This window comes from Chiloscyllium plagiosum, unplaced genomic scaffold (assembly GCF_037043375.1).
Source record: "Chiloscyllium plagiosum isolate Xiang-an unplaced genomic scaffold, Cpla_swu_hap1 HiC_scaffold_27, whole genome shotgun sequence".
NCBI classification, from domain to species: domain Eukaryota; kingdom Metazoa; phylum Chordata; class Chondrichthyes; order Orectolobiformes; family Hemiscylliidae; genus Chiloscyllium; species Chiloscyllium plagiosum.
Window position 1 is genome coordinate 10562838 of NW_028270165.1, and position 26237 is coordinate 10589074.

Below are 26237 nucleotides of genomic sequence, written 5' to 3' on the forward strand. Positions count from 1 at the left end.
TGAACGGAGAAGAAACTTCTTCACCCAGCGGGTTGTTAATCTATGGAATTCCTTGCCCAGGAAGTATTTAACATTACTTCAGCAATTACTAGAAGCAGTAGATAATTCTTTTATTTTTCAAAAACGTAAGGGATATGGTGAAAACGCAGGTAAGTGCAGCATAGTCCACGAAAAGATTAGTCATGATCTTATTGAGTGGTGGAGCGGGCCGGAAGGCCGATTCTTGCTCCTAGTTCTTATGCTCTTATGTTGAAATCACAAGCTTTTGGGAGTGTAGTCACTTCAGTAGATGAAGTCATGAAAAAACAAGTGCAGGAAAGAGAATTTAGATAAATGAAAGACAGAGCATCTCAACGGTCAATTACTTACTCCCATTCCTATTTCTGATTATCTTACTACACAGCAAGTTGTGTGTTTTCCAAACATTAATTTTATTTCCATTGTTTAAAATCAAATATTTAAGATGAACAGTTTGTTTGTCCTCACTTGGACACACTGTGAATATCATAAACCCTCTCATGAGATATCAGAGGAACAATTCATAAACTAGATTTGTCACTGAGTCACTCAAGTAGATACTAGAAAGGAGAAAAAGTCCCAACATGTGCAGGATGCTAACGAAAAGTTAGCAACCTGAAATGGTAACAGAAGCAAGTGAACAGCCCCAAATCAGGAAACTCATTTTCTGACATCCACTACAGTACCTTGTACTATTCTTCACTGAACACTGCAATTGCTTTCCTTTTCAGTTTAATGATCCATAATTGAATCTGACTCCAACACACTCTCTGGCAGACAGTTCCAGAGGTCAAAGTATTAACGAAGTAAGTTTTGGATCCATCCCAAAGACAATTCCGATGGACTTTTGCTTCCAAACAAACATTTATAGTAAGTTCTTGGTATGGACACATTTCCAACTTAGTAGGTTTATTCAAATTTTATAACATTTTGGGGTGGCACACTGCTTAGCATTGCTACCTCACAGCATAAGGGACCCAGGTTCAATTCCAGCCTCAGGTAACTGTCTGTGTGGAGTTTGCACGTTTTCCCTGTCTGCACAGTTTCCTTCCACTGTCTAAAGAGGGGCTTCGGTACATCTGTGTGGACCTCCTCCTGTTAACTGAGGGCAATGGGGCACTGTGAGGATCAACAGATCAGACAATCAGTCTGCAACTTCTCTCCGGGAGACTTGTCTCAAGAAAGGCAGCAGTTTCTTATCTCATCCATTCTCCTATACTCCACAAACTCCACACCGACAGTCGCCCCAAGGGTGGAATTGATCCTGGGTTCCTGGTGACATGAGGCAGCAGTGCTAATCACTGAGCCACCATGCCACCCCTGAGCCACCGTGGGGTTGCAGTCCAATGGAAAACAAATACAGTGCACCAACTCTCCCACTGTCAGGAGAATCAGTCCTGGGGGGGACTCATGGCAATGTCAGCGGTGGAATCTGATTGTTGTGAGCGCTGGTGCCCCCGCTGGTGCTTCCGCAGGTTGCGGGAAAACGTAAACCTCTTCTTGCACTCAGGGCAGCTGAAGGGCCTCTCCCCAGTGTGGACTCGCTGGTGCTTCAGCAGGGCAGAGGAATCGCTGAAGACCTTCCTGCACTCGGGGCAGCTGAATGGCCTCTCCCCCGTGTGGACCCGCCGGTGGGTCAGTAGCGTGGAGGAGCGGGTAAAGCCCTTCCCACACTCGGGGCAGGAGAACGGCTTCTCTCCGGTGTGGACGCGCCGGTGCCTAAGCAGAGCAGAGGAATTGCTGAAGGCCTTCCCGCACTCGGGACAACTGAATGGCCTCTCCCCTGTGTGGACCCGCCGGTGGGCCACGAGGTTAGAGGAAACAGCAAAACCCTTCCCGCACTCGGGGCAGGAGAACGGTCTCTCGCAGGTATGGATCCGCTGGTGGGTCAGCAGGTTGGAGGGCTGGGTAAAGCACTGTCCGCACTGGAGGCAGGAGAAGGGCCTCTCCCCAGTGTGGACCCGCTGGTGCCTCAGCAGGTGGGAAGACCTGCTGAAGGCCATCCCACACTCGGGGCAGCTGAAGGGCTTCTCACCCGTGTGGACCCGCAGATGGGTCAGCAGAGCAGAAGAGCGGGTGAAGCCCTTCCTGCACTCAGGGCACGAGAACGGTCTTTTCCCTGTGTGGACCCACTGGTGCCTCAGCAGGATAGAGGAATCACTGAAGGCCTTCCCGCACTCAGGGCAGCTGAATGGCCTCTCCCCTCTGTGGACCCGTTGGTGCTTCAGCAGGTCCGAGGATTTGCTGAAGGCCTTCCCACATTCAGAGCAAGGGAAGGGCCTCTCCCCAGCGTGGACGCGCTGGTGGGCCAGCAGGTGGGAGGAGTAGGTGAAGCCCTTCCCACACTCAGGGCAGGAGAATGGCTTCTCCCCAGTGTGGACTCGGCGGTGGTCCAGCAGGCGGGAGGAGCAGGTAAAGCCGTTCCCACACTCGGGGCAGGAGAATGGCCTTTCCCCGGTGTGACTTCGCCGATGAATCTCCAGGACAGATGGGGCATTGAAGCCTCTCCCGCAGTCGCAACACTTCCATGGTTTCTCCACGGTGTGGGATTCCTCTGGTTTCACCATGGCCGCAGCTACAGCCCTGTGTATGGCCCCTGCCCACAGTAAATTCCTCTTTCCTGGCCGTATAACTGTTTCAGGCTTTACACACAGTGCGCTGTAACAGTAGAGACTCTCATTCAGTCCCACTAATGCTGAAAATGGTCTGAAACAGGAACCAAAATGTTTTGCTCCTTCTCACAGAATCATGGTTCAAAATTGTTGAGGTCCCGATGGATTGAGTGACTGTCAGACATCGATGTGAAAGTGGGGACTGTAGACGCTGGAGAGGAGTTGAAAAGTGCGGTGCTGGAACAGTACAGCAGGTCAGGCAGCATCCAAACAGCAGGAGAATCGACGATTCAGGCATAGGCCCTTCATCTGTTGATTTTTAACCTTCAGTCTTCAGATCTTCAAATACTCTAGAAAAAAAGAGATTCCAAAAGTCATCACGGTCAGTCCAGGGTAGAAGTTCAGAACAAGCTACTCCACTTTCTGCAGAACATTTTTTTCTTTTGCTGTTCCATAAAATTGAAAGCATCCCACACTCTCTCTCTTCCTCTATTCTCACTCCCTCAAATTAATTCTCCTGAAGGTGCTGATTCAGGATCTTACAGGGACAGAAAAAGCAAAAACGTCAGGACTGACACCTTCGAATTTTGGATAACACCACGTGAAAGTTAATATCTTTCAGGATATTGGGATATTGCTGAGAGTGAGCAAGTCTGATTTTGGGAAGCAAAACAAGTGTAAATTCAGGTTGAACCTGCAATACAGCTTCTTGATAAAGAACCAGACATGAAGTGGTTATCGTCCCTGTGGTGGGTGGGTGGGGGGGGGGGGGGGGGGGGGGTGTGGTGGTGGTGGTAGGTGGAATGAGACATCAAGGCATTGACACAGACAACCCGAGAGAAACTAAATATACAGACATGGCAAATGTTAGTGGCAAGCCAGAGTCAGATCTACAGCACAGAAACAGCCCCTTCGGGCCAACCAGATATCCTAGCCTAATCTAGTCCCATTTGCCAGCACTTGGCCCATATCCCTCTAAACCTTTCCGATTCATATACCTATCCAGATGCCTTTTAAATGTCACAGCTGTATCAACATCCACCACTTCCTCTGGAGCTCATTCCTTACACACACCACCCTCTGCATGAAAAGGTTACTCCTTAGGACCCTTTTCAATCTTGCCCTCCTCCACCCTAAACCTTTTACCCTCTAGTTCTGAACTCTCTCACCCAGGGAAATGTCCTTGTCTATTTACCCTATCCATGCCTCTCATGATTTTATTAATGACTCTCAGTCACCCCTCAGCCTCTGATGCACGAGGAAAAACGGCCCAGCCCATTCAGCTCAAACCCTGGCAACATCCTTTTAAATGCGTTCTGAACCCTTTCAAGTTTCACAACATCATTCTGATAGGAGCGAGACCAGAATTGCACACAATATTCCAAAAGTGGTCTACCCAATGTCCTATCAGCCACAACACAACTTCCCAATTCTTATCTGCAGTCAGAGGAAAGTTTTCAAAACCCAGAAAAGACAGCCAGGAAAGAATGCAGGGACAAACCAAATTTGAGGGTCAGCTTGGAAGCCTCAATGAGAAATCGGCAGACTGGGTTTATTGGGTATCCGTTCTGGAGTACGTATACTTATTTCTCTTCTGCTCTTCGCAGTTCCTCTGTGCTGCAATGTGTGGTGGCTCGTTGAAATAATCTCCTGATGCAGCTTCGTTTGTGGGTGTTGGGATGATTGCTTCTATAGTTAGATATTTGGTCCGTGTGTATTGTTTCTTGTAGACGCTAGTGTGAAGTTCCCCTTGACTGTTCGCTCTACTGTGACATCTAGGAAAGGCAGTTTGTTGTTGTTCTCCTCCTCTTCAAACCAGGAGCCCCCCTCAGGCCCATAGTCTCACTACCTGGAACACCAATATACAGACTTGTCAAAGACCTCCAGTGAAGACTAAAAAACTGAGTAGAAGATTCATGCCACTCCATTCACTCCACCCAAGAATTCCTGAACATCAAAGACACCAAGATAGAAGAGGATGAAATAATGCTGTCCTTTGACATAACAGCCCCGTTCACATCCATTAACATCAACGTGGCCAAAGAAACACTGACTACACTACAAGAACCACCAAAGACACAAACACCAAACAGCACCAACTTCATCAGCAAAGATAACATTGTCAAGCTTGTGGACCCGTATCTTATCACCCACTTCACATTCAATAACAAGCCCTACAAACAAATCAACAGAACATCCATGAGACCACCAATTACAAGGTTCCTAGCAGAAGCAATAATGCAGAGACTCGAACAAACAGCCCTCCCAACGCTCCAACCCAAATTTTGGGTCCGCCACAGAGATGACACCTGTCATCACAAAATGAAACAAATTAGAGGAAACCGACAACACCATCAACAATATCCTTACTGGCATAAAATTCACAAAAGAGAACAACAAAGTGCCATTCCTTGATGTCAGTAGAGCGAACAGTCAATAGGGAACTTCAGACTAACGTCTACAGGAAAACAACATACACAGACTCAAGTACCTAATGCAGAAGCAAATCATCCCAAACAAATCTGCATCAGGACACTATTTCAACGAGCCACTACACACTGCACCATCCAGAAACTACGAAGAGCAGAAGATAAATACTTATACAACATATTCAAGAAGAACGGTACCCAATAAACCCTGTCCGCTGATTTCTCAACAACAAACTCAAAGCAGACACATGCGCAGAAACCCTGGCCACATTACCTTACATCAAAGACATCTGTGAAATGATGTCCAGACAACTCAAACCTCTCCACATCATGGTAGCCCACAAATCTACCAACACACTTAAGCAGCAGCTAATGAACCTGAAAAAATAAATGTTATTTACAAATTACCATGCAAGGAAGTATAGACATGGACTCTGCCCCCATAGTTCTCGGTGGCAAGAAATGCTGGGATGAGATAAGGAAGATTTTTTTCAGTCAGAAAGAGGTGACTCTGTGGAACTCATTGCCACTGAAATGAGGAAAGTAACTGAGTGCTTTTAAAACAGATAAAGATAGGCTCTTGATTAGTGAAGAAATCAAGGGTTACAGGGAGGATGCAGGAGATTGGGGTTGAGACACATTGGCCATGATCGAATGGTGGAGCAGACTCAACAAGTCGAATGGACGGATTCTGCTTCTGTATCTTATGGATCAGTAACCACAAAGATCTGACTTAATTTTCACTACTTTTACTGTGTTCCTGTCGTATTTATGGCAAGCGTGTGGCAATACGTTGTAGATTTCTCAAGCTAGATCTTCTAATTTCATATCAAATATTGATAATTGGAGCTAATATTAGAGAGAGTAAAGGTGCTTATTTCTTGGATAAATAAACCCGTCATGCATTTTAAGCTTAAACCTTGCATACTTGCGAAATTAGAGTTGCCATTTTGCCCGCTGTCATCAAATCTCCAATAATACTTTTACTTGATAACCCATTTTGGGAAATAATAAACATAACTGAGGTTTCGTGTTTTATGCAAGCAATTTAAGCTTTTGATATAATGATTTTAAGCCATCTACACAGAGTGTGATTGAATTTCTAAACTTAAGTAACAGCCTTAAAGTATTGTTATTTGTGTCACCCACAACTGTAATTAATGTAAATATTGAATTAAACTTATTGAAAAGAACATACTTGCTGAATTAGAGTCAGCATTGTTTTCAATGCTTTGTCCATTATTCCCTTTCACCTCATTACCTATTTTAGAGAAAGAAAAATATTGCATATGTTTGAACATTGATTTTTTTTGGCAATATTATAAAATGAAGAAAGCAGTTCAGTCAACTTCAATCTTCATCCGGTCACTTTTTAGAAAAGGTTTTGAGCACAGTTATAAAATAATAATGCAAGGTTACCTATTTTGCAGCATTGCTTGAGACAGATTTAATAGTACAAGAAGTTATGATCTCCAATCAGTAATGTCTTGATTTGAACATAGTTTAAGTTAAGCGAAGGGTGTTCAGGAATTGAAGTCATTGTGAAAATGTTACCAGGGAAAACATTGGATAAAAAAAAATTCTGGTTTGAGTTTTTTCTTTGGGTATAAACAGATACTGGATCCAAGTGTCCTCCCAATCTTCTTAAAATATCCCACAAAATAAACACAATGCAACCTAAATAAATCAGGCCCAAAAGAAATTCAGAACCCACACTAATATATGGCAAGGAGGAAAGTTTTAGACTACAGGGCAATAAAGATGGGTTGGTCAGATGGGCAGAACAATGACAGATGGAGTTCAATCCTGAAAAGATTGAGATGATACATTTCAGGAGGATCAGCAGGCAAGGGAGTACATGAAGAATCACAAGAATTTAGAATATACTGAAGATCAGAGAAAGGTATATGTGTTCATTAGAGTCTTGAAGGCAACAGGGCATGTGGATGAAATGGTTAAGGGGGCATATGAAACACTTGCCCTTAATAGTTAAGGCATTAAACATGAGACCAGGAGATCATGATGGAACTGTACAAGACATTCGTTGGGCCACAGCTGGAGTAGTGGATCTGGTCGTCACATTATTAGAAGGATGTGATGGCACTAGAAAGGGTGCAGAAAGGAATACTAACCCAGGGTGGTGCAGGTTGGTGGGTTTCAGCTATGAGAGTGATTAGATCGGCCGTGGGTATTTTCCTTAGAGCAGAGAAGGATGGGTGAGGACCTGTTTGTACAGATAAGACACTTAGGGTCTAGATAGAAGAAACTTTTCCCCTTGGTGGACGGCTTCAGCAATTAGGGGGCATAGATTTAAGGAAAGAGATAGGACATTTTAATGGAATTTAAGGAACAATATCACCTCGAATGTGCTGGAGATGGATGAATTTACTTATGGGAAGAATTGGTTTGTTTGAAGGGATGGATATAATGAAATAAAGCTAGTTCAGACGATCATTATAATGTGCTAAGAAAAAGAACTGGAGGTAGACCTCCAATAGTGGAAACAATCTAAAGAAGTTTCATTGTCCCATCTGAGAAAAACAATTCTGCTAAACTTCTCAAACGAACCCGAACATGTGTCAGAACTTGTTTGTTTAAAATCAATTGAATCTATTCCAAGTATTTAGGAAAATGAGAATCATCTTTAATCCTGGCCCTATTGGCTGCAACCAAAAGTGATAGGAAGCTTTTTCAGTTTCATTGAAATGGAGCTGTCAGAGATATTGGCTCATTAGAAGAACAGAAGAGGGTTGTTTGAGCTTATTGAGCAGTTTGTAGACTCAAACAAGGATCCAGAAAACAATTTTCTGTGGCACAGAAGCAAGGACAATTAACAAGGATTGATGTTGCTACTGTGTGTCCAAGTGTCTCAGTCTTCAAAGTTCTCGATAAGTTAAACTTCTGAAAAATTGAAGGTGTCAAAGGAAGATCAGTGGGGAATCAAGGGTTTTGGGGAAAAGGCAGGAAAATGAAATTGAGGGTTATCAGATCAGACATGATCTCACTGAATGGTGGAGCAGAATGGCCAATACTGCTATTTCTTGCGGTAAATCGATCTGGGTGTTGATAAAAGCTTTTGTATGATTTTTCTTAGTCGTCAGCAACATTTTGTATTCGGAAGAAATTGGCTTTTGTGTTTGATCTCAAATAACGCTGGAGGCTCCACTGAGGGTTGTTTAGCAACTGAGGTTATATATCATCAAGTTAAATCAAAATAAGCAGCAAAATATATGGTAAAAGTGAAGGTGTGACTGCTGAAGGCCAAATAAAACATTTTCTGTCGCAAAAATGTCTTTACTCCATAATGTTTCGTTTTACATGCAGTCAGCGACAACCAATCAAGGTGTCGCAGAGTAAAGTTAGGTCTCACCAAGACAGCTGACATGTCCGTACAATACTGTTGTAGCGCTCTTTAACCACAGGGTATGTACTAGTGATTCATTTATTTTGCACTTTCCCCAACATCCTAAATTAGGTTGAGGTTTGTTACAGCATCCTGATGGGAAGCCCGATGTAACGTGCTCAGATACTGCTGCAGTAGTGTGATGTGTTAAATTCCCAATGATTTTCAAAAAAAAAAGTGAAAGGCAGTGGTTGCATGTGTTGACACCACAGGTATTATTTATATTGGCTTTGAGATAGGGAACAACCATCACCTCCCAAATTGTGTTTTGTTTGCACAGCAACTTTGAGTATGAAAAGCATTCTATTTTTAGACGGCCTAAATGCATACACCGTTTCTTTTCAGCATACCTTAAAATCAACATTAAAAGCACAAACAATTCATTTTCACTGTAAATTACATACTTTAAAATCAAATATTGCAAGACATACAAACACATCAAGAAGTCAAAATTTGTGAAGAAAGCACATCTTTTCTGACAGTTCAGACAGGGAAAAACTTTGTTCTTGTGGTGGTCAGTGGAGACTTACTCGATCAAATATTAACTCCCAGTGTATCTCACATAGATGCTGTATAAATCAAGATCTTATTGATCACTGTTGACAAAATTAAACCTATTGACCTGACTCTTTACAAAATAAGAACAGATTTTAGTACATAACATTTTCCCATAATACAGACATTTGCAGTAGTGCAGTTATGTGAAAAGAAACCTGCGTTGTTAATTTAGTTTGTTGCTCCACTTCATAAATATTGTTTTCATTTATTTTGAAAAATCAACCCTTCCACTCCTTCTGAAGGTACATGATACTTTAATTTTTTCTTTGCCAATTTTCTTTCACCAACAAAAGCATTCACTTTTTTGGCATTGGGTGGGGGAGCTCTGCCAGCTGCCAATTTCTTGCTGGAATTGTTTCACTTGACATGAGTCTTGCCAATAAATGACAGCAATAGCAGCAGCTAATACTGATGGTCACACTTCAACAAAAGTACACCAAGGTGCTTCACGTTATGTATCACCCAAGTTGGAGAAATGTGAGGAACTCCTTCTCGGCCTTTCCCCTCAGCTGAGGTGTGGTGACCCTCAAGAAAACCACGACCAGCCATCTTTAATGAGAGAGAACAGTCTAATCCTCTGGGAAGACTGTGATGAATGTGTTTAAAGTTGAAAGACTGTTGAAATATAAGTGGTTAGCATTGCTGCCTCACAGCACCAGGGACCCGGGTTCAATCCCATCCTGGGGTGACTGTCTGTGTGGAGTGTGCACAATCTCCCAGTGTCTGTGTTGGTTTCCTCCGGGTTCTCCGGTTTCCTCCCACAATCCAAAGATACGCAGACTAAGTGAATTGGCCATGCTAAAATTGCCCATAATGGTACATAATTAGGGGTAATTGTAGAGGAATAGGCTTGGCTGGCATACTCTCTACAGGGTCGGTATGGAGCTGTTGGGCCAAAGGGCATATTCCCACACATCGGGATTCTATAACTGTAACAAACACGACATCTGACGAACAGGAATAAAACTAGCCACCAGGACATATGATCATCAACTAGCCACAAAAACACATGATCCACTATCACTAGTATCTTTACATACAGACAAAGGAGGACACCATGTTGACTGGGACCATACATCCATCCTATGACAAGCCACCATCCAATAAGCCAACCAGAAACACACACAAGAATTCCTTGGAACATGTCATTCCAACTGGAAATCTATTGATTTGGACCCCATCTCCCATGCTCTGAGAAAAAAGAACGGAAATGATATCACCCATCCTAAAACCAAAAGACATAAATAGAAAGCAGGACATAATACCAGCGCTTCACTCGACTCACTGATGAAATTACCTAGTATGGTGATGAAACATCTGAAAATGACCTTCCAGCTCAGCGAGCAAACTTACGTCCAGAATGAGAAAATTCTGGTTGACACAAAGGCTGCCACAAAGTTGGAATTCTCTCCCAGAAATGACAGTTGATGGTGCCCTCACCAAGATGGATGCTCGCGCTCCCCGCCCCAAGACAACATGCATCTTACCCTCACGAATATGGCGACCGGTTGCCCCCAGAGGTCCTTCCCCAAACAAAGTTAACACTGGGCTGTGGAGCTTTTATTCGCGGCCTCAGGCCTCCCCTAGGACTTTATAAACTCCCCAGTCTCCCTCCTCCCGCGGTTTCCAATCCTCTCCTGTCTCACTGTCTCCTCTCGGTAAAAACAATGACTGCAGATGCTGGAAACCAGAGTCGAGATTAGAAAGGTGCTGGAAAAGCACAGCAGTTCAGGCAGCTTCCGAGCAGTAAAATCGATATTTCGGGCAAAAGCCCTTCATCAGGAATACAGGCAGAGATCCTGAAGGGTGGAGAGATAAATGTGAGTAGGGTGGGTGTGTGGAGAAAGTAACAGAGTACAATAGGTGAGTGGGTGCGGGAATATGGTGATAGGTATGTGGGGAGAGGGTGGTGGAGTGGATAGGTGGAAAAGAAGATAGGCAGGTAGGACAAGTCATGGGGACAGTGCTGAGCTGGAAGTCTGGAAGTGGGGTGAGGTGGAGGAAGGGGAAATGAGGAAATTGTTGAAGTCCACATTGATGCCCTGGGGTTGAAGTGTTCCAAGGCGGAAGATGAAGCGTTCTTCCTCCAGGCATCTGGTGGTGAAGGAGCAGTGGTGAAGGAGGCCCAGGACCTCCATGTCCTCGGCAGAGTGGGAGGGGGAGTTGAAATGTTGGGCCACAGGGCGGTGTGGTTGATTGGTGCGGGTGTCCCAGAGGTGTTCCCTAAAGCGCTCTGCTCGGAGGCGTCCAGTCTCCACATCTGGAGCAACGGATACAATAAATGATATTGGTGAATGTGCAGGTAAACCTTTGACGGATGCGGAAGGCTCTTTTAGGGCCTTGGATGGAGGTGAGGGAGGAGGTATGGGCGCAGGTTTTGCAATTCCTGCGGTGGCAGGGGAAAGTGCCAGGATGGGAGGGTGGATCGTAGGGGGGCATGGACCTGACCAGGTAGTCACAGAGGGAACGGTCTTTGCGGAAGGTGGAAAGGGATGAGGAGGGAAATATATCCCTGGTGGTGGGGTCTGTTTGGAGGTGGCAGAAATGTCGGAGGATGATTTGGTTTATGCGAAGGTTGGTAGGGTGGAAGGTGAGCACCAGGGGCGTTCTATCCTTGTTACGGTTGGAGGGGTGGGGTCTGAGGGCGGGATGTGGACAAGATGCGTTGGAGGGCACTTTAACCATGTGGGAATGGAAATTGCAGTATCTTAAGAAGGAGGCCATCTGGTGTGTTCTGTGGTGGAACTGGTCCTCCTGGGAGCAGATACGGCGGAGGCAAAGGAATAGGCAATACGGGATGGCATTTTGTAGGAGGTAGGGTGGGAAGAGCTGTAATCCAGGTAGCTGTGGGAGTCGGTGGGTTTATAAAACGCCGGTGTCAAGTCGGTCATTATTAATGGAGATGGAGGTGTCCAGGAAGGGGAGGGAGGTGTCAGATGGTCCAGGTAAATTTAAGGTCAGGGTGGAATGTGTCAGTGAAGTTTGCTCAACCTCCTCGCGGGAGCACGAGATGGCGCCAATGCAGTCATGAATGTAGCGGAGAAAGAGGTGGGGAGTGGTGCCGTTTTAATTGTGGAAGATGGACTGTTCTACGTAGCCAACAAAGAGACAGGCATAGCTGGGGCTCAAACGGGTGCCCATGGCTGTCCCTTTGGTCTGGAGGAAGTGGGAGGATTCGAAGGAGAAATTGGTAAAGGTGAGGACCAGTTCAGCCAGATGAATGAGAGTGTCGGTGGAAGGGTACTGTTGGGGACGTCGGGAGAGGCAGAAACGGAGGGCTTGGAGGCCCTGGTCATGGCGGATGGAGGTTAGAGGGATTGGGTATCCATGGTGAAGATGAGGCGTTGGGGGCTGGGGAAACGGAAGTCTTGGAGGAGGTGGAGGGCGTGGGTGGTGTCTCGAACGTATGTGGGGAGTTCCTGGACTCGGGGGGAATAGGACAGTGTCGAGGTAGGTACTCACTGTCTCCTCTCCCCGGGCGCTCAGGCCTGGCGACCTCTCCGGGATGTTTCCGAAACCTGTTTCTGTTCTGAAGGAGGATCACTGGACCCGTGACGTTTCCTCGGATTCTCTTGACACATGCAGCCAGGGCTGCTCAGTTTTCCCAGCGGGTCCTGTTCTTGTTCCTTAAGCCACCGGCGCCATTCCTCTCCCACTCAGTAACACTGCCTTTGTCTCGCTACATGACCTACACTGCACATGCGCCAACTCACAAGGGGCTGGGTGACCAGACCGTGACGTCACCCCGCGTGTAGTGGGCGCGGTTCGACGAGGCATCCAACCAATCGGAGACAATGGGGCGGGGCCAATGTGTTCCCTGCTCCCCTCGCCAGCCACCTGAAAGGTGGGTTTGTCTTTAAGTTTTAACGTTGTTTTAAAAAAATTTCAGTCTTTTTCGAAATGTTATTCCAGACCTCGAAGGCTGAAACATTGGAAAACTTGCAAACATAATCGAAGGGATACTAAAAAAACGAATAAAGATAAATTACGAAAGAAATCTAGCGCAAAATATCAAAAAGAATAGCAAAAGCTTCTGTTGGCATGCTAAAGGGATCAGAGTCGCTATGGTCCCTTGGAAAATGAAACCGGTGAGTTAATAGGAGGAACACTGAAATGGCAGAGAGCTTAGTCAATATTTTTCCTCAGTTTTCAAGCTGGAGGACAAAATGCTATTCCTATTGGAACGGGCAAATCAGAGGTGATAGAAAGGATAGAACTTAAACAATCCACGTTGAGAGGGAAAAGGTACACAGCAAACTATTAGGATTGAGGGCAGACAAGTCCCCTGGGCCTGACGGCCTACATGCCAGGGTACTAGATAGACTTTAGTAAGGCGTTTGACAAGATTCCCCAAGGGAGACAGGTTCGCAAGGTTAGATATCATGGAATACAGGGAGAACTAGCCATTTGGATACAGAACCAGCTCACACGTAGGAAGATAGAGAAAGCGAATGCAATGTTGTCTCTTATCTCAAGAGGGTTGGAATATAAAAGCAGAGATGTACTACTAAGACTTTATAAAGCTCTGGTTAGGCCCCATTTGGAGTACTGTGTCCAGTTTTGGTCCCCACACCTCAGGAAGGACATACTGGCACTGGAACGTGTCCAGCGGAGATTCACACGGATGATCCCTGGAATGACAGGTCTAACATATGAGGAACGGCTGAGGATACTGGGATTGTATTCGTTGGAGTTTAGAAGATTAAGGGGAGACTTAATAGAGGCATACAAAATAATACATGGCTTGGAAAAGGTGGATGCTAGGAAATTGTTTCAGTTAAACGAGGAGACTAGGACCCGTGGACACAGCCTTAGAATTAGAGGGGGTCATTTCAGAACAGAAATGCGGAGACATTTCTTCAGCCAGAGAGTGGTGAGCCTGTGGAATTCATTGCTACGGAGTGCAGTGGAAGCCGGGGCGCTAAATGTCTTCAAGGCCGAGATTGATAGATTCTTGTTGTCTAGAGGAATTAAGGGCTACGGGGAGAACGCTGGTAAGTGGAGCTGAAATGCGCATCGGCCATGATTGAATGGCGGAGTGGACTCGATGGGCCGAATGGCCTTACTTCCACTCCTATGTCTTATGGTCTTATGGGTGGTGGTGGAGAGTTGCTTTTCAGACTGGAGGCCTGTGACCAGTAGTATACCACAAGGATGGGTGCTGGGTCCACTACTTTTCATCATTTATATAAATGCTGTGGATGTCAATATACGAGGTATAGTTACTAAGTTTGCAGATGACACTAAAATTAGAGGTGTAGTGGACAGTGAAGATGCTTAGCTCAGAGGATAACAGGACCTTAATCAGATGGGCCAATGGGCTGAGAAGTGGCAGATGGAGTTTAATTTTTTTTTACATATGAGGCACTTCATTTTGGAAAAGCATATCAGAGGAGGACTTATACACTTAATGGTAAGATCCAAGGGAGTGTTGCTGAACAAAGAGTGCAGATTCATAGCTCCTTGAAAGTGGAGTCACAGGTAGATAGGATAACGAAGGCAGTGTTTGGAATGCTTTCCTTTATTGGTCAGAGTATCAAGTATTGAAGTTGGGAGGTGATGTTGCAGCTGTGCAGGGCACTGGTTCGACCACTTTTAGAATATTGTGTGCAGTTCTGGTCTCCTACCTGTCAGAAGTTTGTTGTGAAACTTGAAAGGGTTCAGAAAAGATTTAGAAGGACATTGCCAGGGTTGGAGGATTTGAGCTATTGGGATAAGCTGAATAGGTTGGTGCTGTTTTCCCTGGAGCGTTGGCGGCTGAGAGGCGACCTTATAGAGATTTATAAAATCATGAGGGACATTGATAGGATAAACAGACAAGGTCTTTTCCCTGAGTTGGGAGGAGTCTAGAACTTGATGGCATACATTTAGGGTGAGAGGGCAAAGAAATAAAAGGGACTTAAGGGACAACCTTTTAACGCAAAGGGTGGTGTGGGTATGGAATTAGCTGCTTGAGGAAGTCATGAAGGCTGGTATAATTACAACATTTGAATGGAATCTGGATGGAAGGGTTTAGAGGGATATGGGCCGAGTGCTAGCAAATGGGACTAGACTGTTTAGGCTAACTTGTCAACATGGATGAGTTGGAGTGTTAAAGTAGGGATTTGAGACAGCCCAGGGAATCCCTTGTGGAGTCAGACCTGTAGCCTCTCACGATTCGTCCCAGAGGTCGTACTCTTTGACAGTCTGGAATAAAAAAAATTCTCTTACAGGCAGTTTAGTTTAATTTTAGTTCACCCCTTTATTTAGCAATAGCTCCACTGATACCGTTAAGCTAAACTCGCTAGGTTCTAGAAACCTAGGAGAGTAGGGGACCAACTCTTCAAGTGCCCTGGCAGGTTACTCTGATGTACTGCTACAAAGTGGTTTCCTTTACACAAACGTTTACAAAAACATTGCATGTTCTTAATTCGTAAGGAAGAAAAGTTAATTGACAGGTCTCTGTATGCTTGACTAATCACTCCTACAGGCCCTAAGCCATTCATCAGGTGGGAAAAACATATCCAGCCGAGTTAGGTGCCTGCTAGCGAGATAAACTCCTATCATAAAGAGGTACCAGTCTGAGCTAATTGGAGAGTTCCTAACCTTGCACAGGTCACAGGTCAGATACAACTATTTTCCAAAACGGCTTCTTAGCAGGAGGGCAAACTTTTGACCATAAAATGGCTTCCTGACACATTGTGCCAGAATCTCTTCAATGTTAGGCCGAGAATAATTTCTAAGCTAGGAGCAGACTCCTGCTTTTTAGGCACTGAATCATACTGTACCCGAGGCTGAGATGTTACCAAAAGGTTGCATTTAAACTGATTCATTAGTCTTCGAATTAAACATGTTCTCTTTTCAGGGTTGTGATTCAAATAAGACATAAGATCTGATTAGTTGGAATTGACAGTGGGCAGTCTGAAAGGTCTGTAGAGTGGTCTGCAAGAACAGCAAGTAAGTTAAAGCTTCGTCAACATTACCTTTTACAGAGTTCATATTTAATAACCGGTAATGGCTACTCAATACCATCATAAACTCTCAAAAATGCAATTACGTTCAATCCAACGCAGGTAATTTTTTAATGGCTTCGGGAGCCCCAGCGCTATAATGGTTCCTCTCTCTTGTCCTTTTGAACTCTCAAGTCAGGGACTTTTAACAGCAAAGGTGTTTTTCCCTCTGTTTGCCTAGCTTGCAAAGGGTAATAAGAATCCATTATAATTCACAGGACCTGACTGTCAATTACAAGGCTTTTGACAGTACCAAGTTTCGTTTCGGGGTCAGAATCAAACGCTGTCATTAATTTCACAAGGGAACAGCCATGAATGTTATCACTCTGTGTCCTATTTGCACAGATTCACTGTTAAGGCAAATGTACTTAATTGCCTTAGGGTATCCTGTTATCACTTGATAATCTTCTGCATACCTTGAGTTCTCCCCTTTTACCAAGCCTCCCTGCCTGTCTATTTTCTAGTGTGCAGCAAATGTGCTCTATAATTCAATATTATATTTTAGTTTAAATGTTTAAAGACAAGTTTTATGTCTATAGACTTTCTTATTCCCTTCTTTTGTTAATTCATGACAACTACTTGGCTTATAACAATTAGTCCATTCAGTCAATTTGTATTTTCAAATAAGTCAAGTGCCTCCTCTGCTAGGTCATCGTCCAGAGGAGCAGAGTCTGAAAGATACTGGATTTCAGCATGGAAGTTCGAGCATGGAGGTAGAGGGTTAGACAAGGATCAATTAAGCAGACTCTTCTTTGGCTTAGGTGCAAAACAAATGTACAGTCCATTTCACGCATAAGCGGACGACAGTGTATATTCCTAGGATGAGACCAAGGACTATCAGTACATCCCACACGATCCATCCACACAGCGATCATAGCCAGCAAGTAAACTTCCATCCATATGAATCAGACGACAGTTGGGCAGGTATCTTCCCTGCATCTTGACCCGTTTTGTTGATCACATCTGTGTTGTCCGTAAGATCAGGACATGGTTTAGTAACAAGTTCATTTATGAGAACACAATCATGGGGAGGATCAGGCAGTTCAAGCGGTTCTTCCTGCAGGAATGTAGGGGGGTTAGTGTTAGAGCAGCATTGAAAGGAGAGAAACGGATTCAGAAGTAATGAAATCTCACAGCGACTGAGACGAACCTTAACGAGGTGTTGAGTATGTTTAGAAATCAGCAAGGATACTGCAGAATGTGAGGTACAGACTTCTACATTTTGATGTAAAGTTATATTAGAGGCAGCCACTACCATAGTATGGATGGCAGAGAGAATCTGGGTGCAGGAAGGCATACCTTGAGCAACAGGGTCAAGCTTAGTAGAAAAATAGGCAATAGGGCGCCAAGAGGAGCCATGTTGCTGGGTGAGAACAGCTGAAGCACAGGTATCAAGGATGGCAACATAAAGATGAAAGTGGCAGTCATACAAACGTCGGCCTAGCATGGGTGCTGAATAGAGGGTAGTTTTAAGCTCCGTAAAGACTTGTAGTTGTTATGGGGTGAGTTCATACCGTTAAGGCTCACTAATCGAGGACGGGGAGATCATTTTTGATCAGAAGGGCACAATTAGGAATCCATTGTCGGCAATAATTGATGAGGTCGAGAAACTACCGTATCTGTTTAGGAGTGGTTGGAGGGGCAATACAAAGAATAGGATCAATACGTTCACGTGTCAAGCACCGATCGAATTCAGAAATGAGAGTACCTAGGAACTTAACTTCTTTCTGATTAGTCTTAACTTTGCTGGGGGGTACAATATAGCCACATTGATGTGGATGGTTGAGAAAGGTAGTGGAGTCAGTGTGATTGGACACTTTGTCAGGGCTAGCGAGGGGGTAATCGATGTATTGAACTAGGGTAATGTCTCCAGGAAATTCAAATAATTCAAGCTGGGCGTGAAGAGTCTCTGAAAAGGGTGTTGGCGACTGAATAAACCCTTGAGGTAGGCAAGTCCACATATATTGGTGGCTCTTAAAAAAAGGCAAAAATGTTTTGGGCTATTGGATGCAAAGGAAGACAAAAGAATGCATGTTGGAGGTCAACGATAGTGAAGAGCTTGGCATCAACTGGAACTTGGCTGAGGATAGTAGCAGGAATAGCAACTGGAGGATTATGAGCCTCAATGATTTTATTTACTTAACGAAGGTCGTGAACGACATTCAGGACATCCCGGTTTAGGGATCGGAAAGATAGGTGTATTGACAGAAGAATGGCATGGGACTAGAAGGCCTTGCTGTAGAAATGAATCAATGACAGGTTGAATGCCAGCTTCACCTTTTGGTTTCAGGGGGTATTGAGGTATAGACAGGAAGACAGAATTAAGTTTGTTCAGAATGGAGATGGGTGGGACCTTAGCAAGGCCCACTTGTGTTTTAGAGTCCACCCAGACTCCAGGGTATACTGCGTCCTGCGAGTGAGGGTGTGCATGATGATGATGAAGACTGCCATAAATCGACTAAGGCTGTGCATAAAATAGGATTGATCCTTGAGTGAGCAGCTGAATTTCACGGCAAGTTTGGTGTCAAAACCTACTTCTTAGGCTTTGTGTTCTGGGTTCAAGAGAGTGGTGACACAGGGGAAAATGAGAGGGCCAGTTTTCCAGCTATGAAGAGGAACTGACATGAAAAGAACGCCACCAGCTAGTGATCTGATCTCACCAATCACCCAAGCGTGCCGAGTAGTGCCCAGTGAGGGATTATAGTATGTGTTCAAGCCCGAGATCATTCCCGGATGAGTCATAAGCTAAAGTAATGTGGGGGTGAGGGACGTTATGTAAAATAGGATCGAACGCATAAGGATCCAAATCAAATGACCACCATCGAGGAGGCTTTGGTTTTGATGCATTGAACAAAATGAGGTGGATCCTGAATCAGGATACCATCATCATGACATTCAATAGTAATATTTAGAGGACAGAGGAGATCTCTAGCGAGTAGAGGGATACGTAATCCATTAGTAACAACAAAGCAAAAAGGGAGCGTGGCACAATTTTTCCACACCACTTTCAGATGGACAGCGTATGCATGTTTATTAGAGGAACCATCAAAACATTGCAGGATTTCATCATCGTCCGAGTTTTGAAAATCAAAAGCATTAGCAAGATGGACGGGAAGTGATGAAACAGTGGCTCCTGTGTCAAACATAAATTCAATATCATGGCCATTACAGTTAAGAATTAGCATAGGTCCATCTTCTGGGCTAGCGGTAAGTATGGGAAAATTCAAAGCAGGAAGCTGCTCTCTATCCGGGAGTCAGTTTTGAAAAGGATTTTGTGCAGTAAAAGGGGCAACCTGCTGAGGTCACTGGGGAGGGAGACCAGGAGATTGTCTTGTTTTTACTGCGGTGATGAACCAGGCACTGCTATGGAAAGGGCAGTTCTTGGACTAATGTCCTAGTTCACTGCAATTGAAACAAAGGTGTAGTTGTTGGGGGACTCTCGGGGGTAGGGGAGGCAGGGAAGAGTAATGAGAGGATGTATAGGGGCATCATGGACTGTTGGGGAAGGATACATAGGAGGACCGCAAGGTCCATTGGGATGTTGTGAATACACAGTACCATTTCTACTGAAGTGCCATACTGGACGATAGTATGAGGGTTTCATTTGCTAGCTTGACTGACCTTGCAGACGGAAAGGTCTTCTTTGAATCCTGCGTTTAAGGTTAGCCACTGCAGTTTGGGCAAGTTCTGTCTTGACCGTGCCGATGGTCGCCTTACTCTTGGGATCCTTTAGTTCTCAGAAATAACAAACCTCTCGGCTGAATTGTGCAACCTCAGCATCTTGCCATCTCAGCATCTTGGATATTGTGTGTTTTAATAGCTTTCTGTACCTGATCAGGTAAGAGAGTCATACATAGGGCATTAAATTGGGATGATCATCCTTGTAAGGTAGTTAGTGTCACCAGAAGAAGCGCCATAGCATTCCTTAAAATGGGTAAGGAACTCCTCAGCCTCTTCGCCCGAGCTGGGTTTACATGTTAAGACTTGACCCACATCAACTACATGATGCACTGCTTGGTGGAGACAGGTAATAATTCAATCTGATAGTTTCCACCGGGTGCCGGACTACAAGCTGGGTATGATTATTACCTTGTAAAATTTCTCAGAACTCGCCCATTTTTCAGGCAAAACGCTGCATTCTGAGGTGAATTAGGTCTTGGGAGGCAGCATTATAAATGGTCTTAGTCCTATTAATGTAATTAACAGATCCCTCACGATTCCTTCCATAATCTGCAGCCTTATTGATAATGCTTGAGAGTCATGAGGTTTCCATGGTTGATAAAGATCCATAAATTGGGCTTGTCCCGGATTCAGAGCCTGTGGGTTAGGAACCTCTTCTATTCGGGAAATTTCTTTTTGGCCCTCCCACATCAGGGTGAGTGCAAGGTCTGATATTAAGGTCCCGAGACTTTGATTGCAAATCACCGGTGTCTTCGGGACTTATTAGTTTAGGGGCAGTGGAAATCAAAAGGAGTCTGTTCAGTGTTCCTTCCAGGTTTTAATTTTAATTGACTCCTAGTACAGTAGGCACCGGGTTTGTGGTAAGCCGAATTCTTCCTCGGCAGAACAGCTGGGGGAAGGTCATGAGCCTTGGCACGTTCGTCATCAGAGTAAGGGGGGAGGGTTCAGCCAGGGAACCGGAGGTGGTCAGCTGACAGAATTAGAGGCATAAAATATTTCCTCCTCCGAATCAGTATCCCCCCACCATCTACAAACGGATGAGGATTCTTTAGTAATGGGTCTTTGGAAGAGGGGAGGGTGGGGTACAAGGAACAGTCCTTGTGAGCTTCGTCCTGCGCAGCTGCAATTGCAGTCTGTTGTTTATTCACCAGTTTCCTTTTTCTTTGGTGCCCTTGACGTTTCAATGTAGATTCTGAATCTTCGCGTTTTTGTAATTTTCTCCCTTGCCTATTCCAATTCTACTTCTAAATCATGTGCTTCACATTTACGTTTTAGTTCTGTCCAATTTAGTTCACATCCTTCCTCAGTTAATGGACTAACTCCCCTTTTAATACAGTTTTGTCTCCATGATGATTGCATTGATTTTTCCCATTTTTTCCCCCGAGCTACCCTTTCCCACTCTGATAAGACTTCTTTCTGCTTACTTCCCTTTCTTTTTTCCCAAATCCCTTGTTCAATTTTAGTGAATAGAGTTAAATCATGTGTGCCTTCTCGAGACCAATCCTTATTCTGTTGAGCAGCTGCAGCTGATATCCTCCTTAATTGTTTCTCATAATTAAGGATACAGACTTGTTATTTCTGTTAGGGGACATTTGTCTTCAATCTTATCTAGGGGCACACTCATAGTTATCCTACTTACTTTAAATCTTCACAAAACCACTGATCAACAAGGGCTCCAACCCCACAAAATACAAATGCAAACATTCATTCATCAACAACCAAACCAAATCTCACAGGATTAAACTTTCTGCAAGCTGCAGGGAATCAGTGCTGAGTCTCTGTTTGTCTCACATGTACACTCTCTCGTACATACACATGAACATTTTAAGAGAAATGAGGCACTCACATTCCAGATATCTCATAAATCCTGGATGTGGCACATAGTTGCTTAACCAAGTATGTAAGAATTGTATCACTGGCCAGCTTTATTTTTTATATATAAATGACAAAAGCAGCAGCCACCCTCTATATTTCATAAATGAAGAACACCCAACAGAACAAAACCATAACTAACAAACAACAAAGCAAGACAAGCCAAGTTGAACAGATACAACAGAGAAGATAATCTCGACTTAAAACTTTCACTAATCAACAACCCGACAATGAACAACAAGACTAATGATTTCTGCAAAACATTCTCAACATTGTAAAATTCTGACAGTTTCTGTTTTTAGTCCTATTTAAACGATCTCATTTAGGGTTCCGTCAGGGTACCGAGAGAGTGAAATGGGGGAAACACCACACAGATGTAGACAGAGAGTAATCAAGGTACAATTTTACCTTGTGGGCCCATTGGTCTTGAGTCCAACCCTTCGATGGAACTCCTCTTTTCCAGTTTCACTCAAATGTAGCCCTTGTTGGAACCCTGCTTGCAGCGCCAAATTGAGACAGCCCAGGGAGTCCCTTGTGGACTCAGACCTGTCAGCCTATCTTGGTTCATCCCGGAGATCGTACTCTTTGGAAGTCTGGAATAAAAATAAAACTCTTACAGACAGTTTAGTTTAATTTTAAATTATCCTCTTCATTAATACCATCACCGTTACAGCAGAACTCTGATACCTATAAGACAAGCTAACTGGATTCTATTAACCCAGAAGAGTAGCAATCACTCTTCTTCCAAGAGCCCTGGCGGGCTACTCTGTATACTATCTTTATACACAAGTTTTTTTTACAAAGGCGGTGCTGTGGCAAACACGCTTTCTGTATATGAATTTTTTTTTTTTACAAAAGCACTGCATGTTCTGAACTAGACAGATAACAGTGAAAGGCAATAATTCGGGAGAGAAGTAATTGATACAGAGTTTCATTTCGAGGTCAGAATCAAACACTTATTCATTTCACAAAGGAACAGCCGTGAATGTGATCACTCAATATCCTGTTTATACAAATTCACTGATGTTAAGGCAAATGTTCTTATATGCCTTACCCTCCCTGCCTGTCTATTTTCTAGTGTGGAGCAAATGTGTTCTATAATTCAACATTACATTTTAGTCTAAATGCTGAAGGACAAGTTTTCCTTACAAACATTCTCACGACCCCATTCAAAGTTTCACAAGTTCTTTCCTATATCAGGGGGAGCAAAACTTAACGTAGTTTCCAAAAATGCCCTCGCCAATGTACAGCCACAATATGACCTCACAACTCCTTTATTCAATGCTCTGACCAATAAAGGAAATCATACCAAATGCCTTCTTCACTAGCCTATCGACCTGCAACTCAAAGATCTCTTTGTTTAGCAACACTCCCCTTAACTGTCAGTCCTGCCTGGATTGCTCAACCAAAATGCAATATCTCATTTCTCTGAATTAAACTCTATCTGACACTCCTCAGCCTGTTGCCCACCCCAAAAATTCTAACTTATAGGCCCCCTCTGTTTTCACTTTGCTGAACCGAATCCCTGCTGTACCTCACTCTGAAGGGTCAAAATATTGACCAGCCGGGACAGAGTGGACGTTGGGAAGATGCTTCCATTGGTAGGAGAGACAAGGAGCGGAGGGCACAGCCTTAGATAAAGGGAAGACGTTTTAGAAAGAGAGAAGGAGAAACGTCTTCAGCCAGACAGTGATGAACCTATGGAATTCATTGCCATAGACAGCTGTGGAGGCCAGGTCATTGAGGATATTTACGACATGAGATAGATAGGTTCTTGAGTATCAAGGGGATCGAGGGTTACAGTGAGAAAGTGAAAGAATGGGATTGAGAAACTTATCAGCCACAATTGTGTGGTATGAACAGACCTGATGCGCTGAACGGCCTAATTTCTGCACCTATGTCTGATGGTCTTTTGCTGTCCTGGGCACAGAGTGTCAGAATTGGGAGCAGGAGTAGACCATTTGGTCTTTCGAGCCTGCACCAGCATTGAACACATCATAACTGGGAATTAATCTACCTACATCTTGGTAGATAGACTGTGACTTTTCTCACTGGAGCACAGGAGGTTGAGAGGTAACCTTGCAGAGGTTGTATAAAATCATGAGGGGGATAGAGGAGGTGAATCACAGGTGTCATTGCCCTTGGGTGGGGGTTTTAAGATTAGGCAGCAAATTTTGAAGGTGAGAGGAGAAAGATTTTAAAAAGACTTGAGGGGCAGCATTTTTTTTAAAAAAGAGAGTGGTTTGTGTGTGGAATGAATGTCCAGACATTTTCTCACCTTCCCCTATAAACATCCACTTCTTTGTTGTTCAAAAATCACATGAACTCAGCCTTGAATATATTCAATGACCCCTTAACTGCAGGAAGAAATCCCCACTTCTGAACTCAATTCCTCTTGCTAATGTACCACTTGCACTACTCATTGCTCGCTGCACCTGACAACTGGCATTGTCTGGTGAGGAAGGACGCTGAGGCCTGAAAATGTGTTGCTGGAAAAGCGCAGCAGGTCAGGCAGTATCCAAGGAGTAGGAGAATCAACGTTTCGGGCATGAGCCCTTCTTCAGGAAGCTCATGCCCGAAACGTCGATTCTCCTGCTCCTTGGATGCTGCCTGACCTGCTGCGCTTTTCCAGCAACACATTTTCAGCTCTGATCTCTAGCATCTGCAGTCCTCACTTTCTCCTAAAGGATGCCGAGGCCCCTTTGTACATCCACACGTCATTCCTGATAAAGGGTTCATGCCCAAAATGTCAACTCTCCTGCTCCTGGAATGCTGTTTGACCTGCTGTGCTTTTCCAGCACCACACTTTTCGACTCTGATCTCCAGCAACTGCTGTCCTCACTTTCTCCATATCCCAAAACATTATATCAACATTTAAACAATGCACCTCCTTTCTGCTTTTTTTTTTTACACAGCAAAAGCTCTAACTTCACATTGGCCACGTGTTTGCCAATTGTGGTCTTCTCTACACTGGGGAAACTGAGCATAAACTTGGGGACCAGTCCGCAGAGGCTGACCAGACCTCCCAGTCGCCACCCATTTTAATTCCCCTTCCCACTCCATTTCTGATATGACCATCTTTGGCCTCCTCCATTGCCACAACGAACCAAACCGCAAATTGGAGGAACAACACATCTTCCACCTGGGCAGCCTACAGCCTGGTGGACTCAACATTGAGTTCACCAATTTCAAATAACCTCCCTCGCCACCCCTTGAATTCCTTCCTAGCCCCTCCCTGCCGCCACCAACCAGATTTCTTCCTACCAGTGACCAACCAGGTTGTACACTCTACTTGTCCCCGCCTATCCCCAATTCACCACCGTGCCCCCAGCACATCCTCGTTCTGCAGCTCTCCCTACACCCATCCCCAGTCCTCAACAAGGGTGACACCCAAAACATCGACTTGACCTCCTGATGCTGCCTGGCTTGCTACATTCTTCCAGCCTCCTGCATGTCTATTTGCCAATTAAGTCACAGACCTGGCCCAACGTTTCCCAAGTCTGTTCCCTCCCTAGATTCACTCCCTTTCCTTTCAGTTGCAGCAAGTCAACAATTGAACATCACAATGGAAAATAAATGGAAAAGGGGATGAGAAATGTGTGTGTCGTACTCTTGGTCAATCAAAAGAAGGTCTCACACCTTTTCTGCCGACAGTGAGGAACGTGTGCAATGTTTTGGTGACACCGGTGAACATGGCCGTGCTTGTTAACACAGGAATGCACACAATATGCTCAGTGGCGCTGCTGGTATTATTGACAGATTTTAAGTGTCCAAATGCCAATAGGAGAATAAAAGGGTAGAGCCACAATTGTTTTCCCCATACGGCACAACATTTTATTGCTTTTCCATCTTGTCTGGCTGCTCAACGTTTTTGACTTTTCCCCAGTGTAGGGGTGAAGTTCAGAACTAAGGACATAGGTTTAGGGTGAGCGCGGAAATATATAAAAGGTATACCTAAGGGGCAACTTTTCCATGCAGAGGGTGGGGTGGTGTGTGTATGGAATGAGCTGCCAGAGGAAGTGGTGGTGGCTGGTACAATTACAGCACTTAAGAGGCATCTGGATGGGTATATAAATGGGAAGTGTTGAGAGGGATATGAGCCAAGTGCTGGCAAATGGGACGAGATTAATTTAGGATATCTGGTCGACATGGACGGGTTGGACCAAAGTTGTCTGTTTCCGTGCTGTACAACTCTGACGACTCTAAATAATACAAAGTATAATTTGACAAATAACAAACTATATCCATGTTAACAAGGCTTAGTACACCACATGCTTTACTAACCATTCTCCACATCCTATCCCTTCAAAGACTAAGGAACATATGCTGGTGCATAATCTCCTCCACTAGTATTTACACACTAGTCTAAGGAATTGCACAAGTAACAGAGAGGGTAAAAAGCACAAGGATGAAACAAACAGTGAGGGTAAACAGCACAAGCCCCAGTAAAAGCTGATGGAAAGTGAGTGTAAAATGTCACTATGACAGGACAGGCCCCACATTCCTTCCCCTCCGTCCCCCCCCAACCTGCCTCACCTTTCACCTCCCGGGCCCAGTACCTTCCAGGTGGCCCCATAGTTGACACAGGGGCCGCCCCACGACCAGTAGAACTCCACCACCCAGGCGGCCGACGAGTTCCCAAGCAGGCCCTTAACCCCATCCGCCTCCAGAATGC

General features: G+C 44.6%; 3 protein-coding genes across 13 annotated transcripts in view; 1 reads left to right on the forward strand and 2 right to left on the reverse strand.

Moving 5' to 3' along the window:
* LOC148143074 (uncharacterized) overlaps positions 1–26237 on the reverse strand; it is a 312271-nt gene that overhangs the window by 285955 nt on the left and 79 nt on the right. The window lies entirely within an intron of this gene.
* Positions 1–26237, forward strand: part of LOC148143086 (uncharacterized) — a 260306-nt gene that overhangs the window by 12720 nt on the left and 221349 nt on the right. The window lies entirely within an intron of this gene.
* LOC148143087 (uncharacterized) lies at positions 911–26235 on the reverse strand. Of its 11 annotated transcripts, none has more exons than XM_087974011.1 (4): positions 26122–26235; positions 21971–22155; positions 6258–6320; positions 911–2980 (listed from the first exon to the last, which is right to left on the reverse strand). In XM_087974011.1, the coding sequence occupies exon 4, from the start codon at positions 2583–2585 to the stop codon at positions 1410–1412; it is 1176 nt and encodes a 391-aa protein (XP_087830137.1). In that variant the 5' UTR covers positions 2586–2980; positions 6258–6320; positions 21971–22155; positions 26122–26235; the 3' UTR covers positions 911–1409. The 11 variants fall into 11 exon arrangements, with proteins under 11 accessions (XP_087830137.1, XP_087830135.1, XP_087830141.1 ...); XM_087974009.1 differs by having other exon boundaries at positions 26099–26235; XM_087974015.1 differs by lacking the exons at positions 21971–22155; positions 26122–26235 and adding exons at positions 10508–10700; positions 12483–12807.

Bases quoted from the DNA above. Each gene is read 5' to 3' on its own strand.
- LOC148143087 (XM_087974011.1), bottom strand. From the start codon at position 2,585: ATGGTGAAACCAGAGGAATCCCACACCGTGGAGAAACCATGGAAGTGT.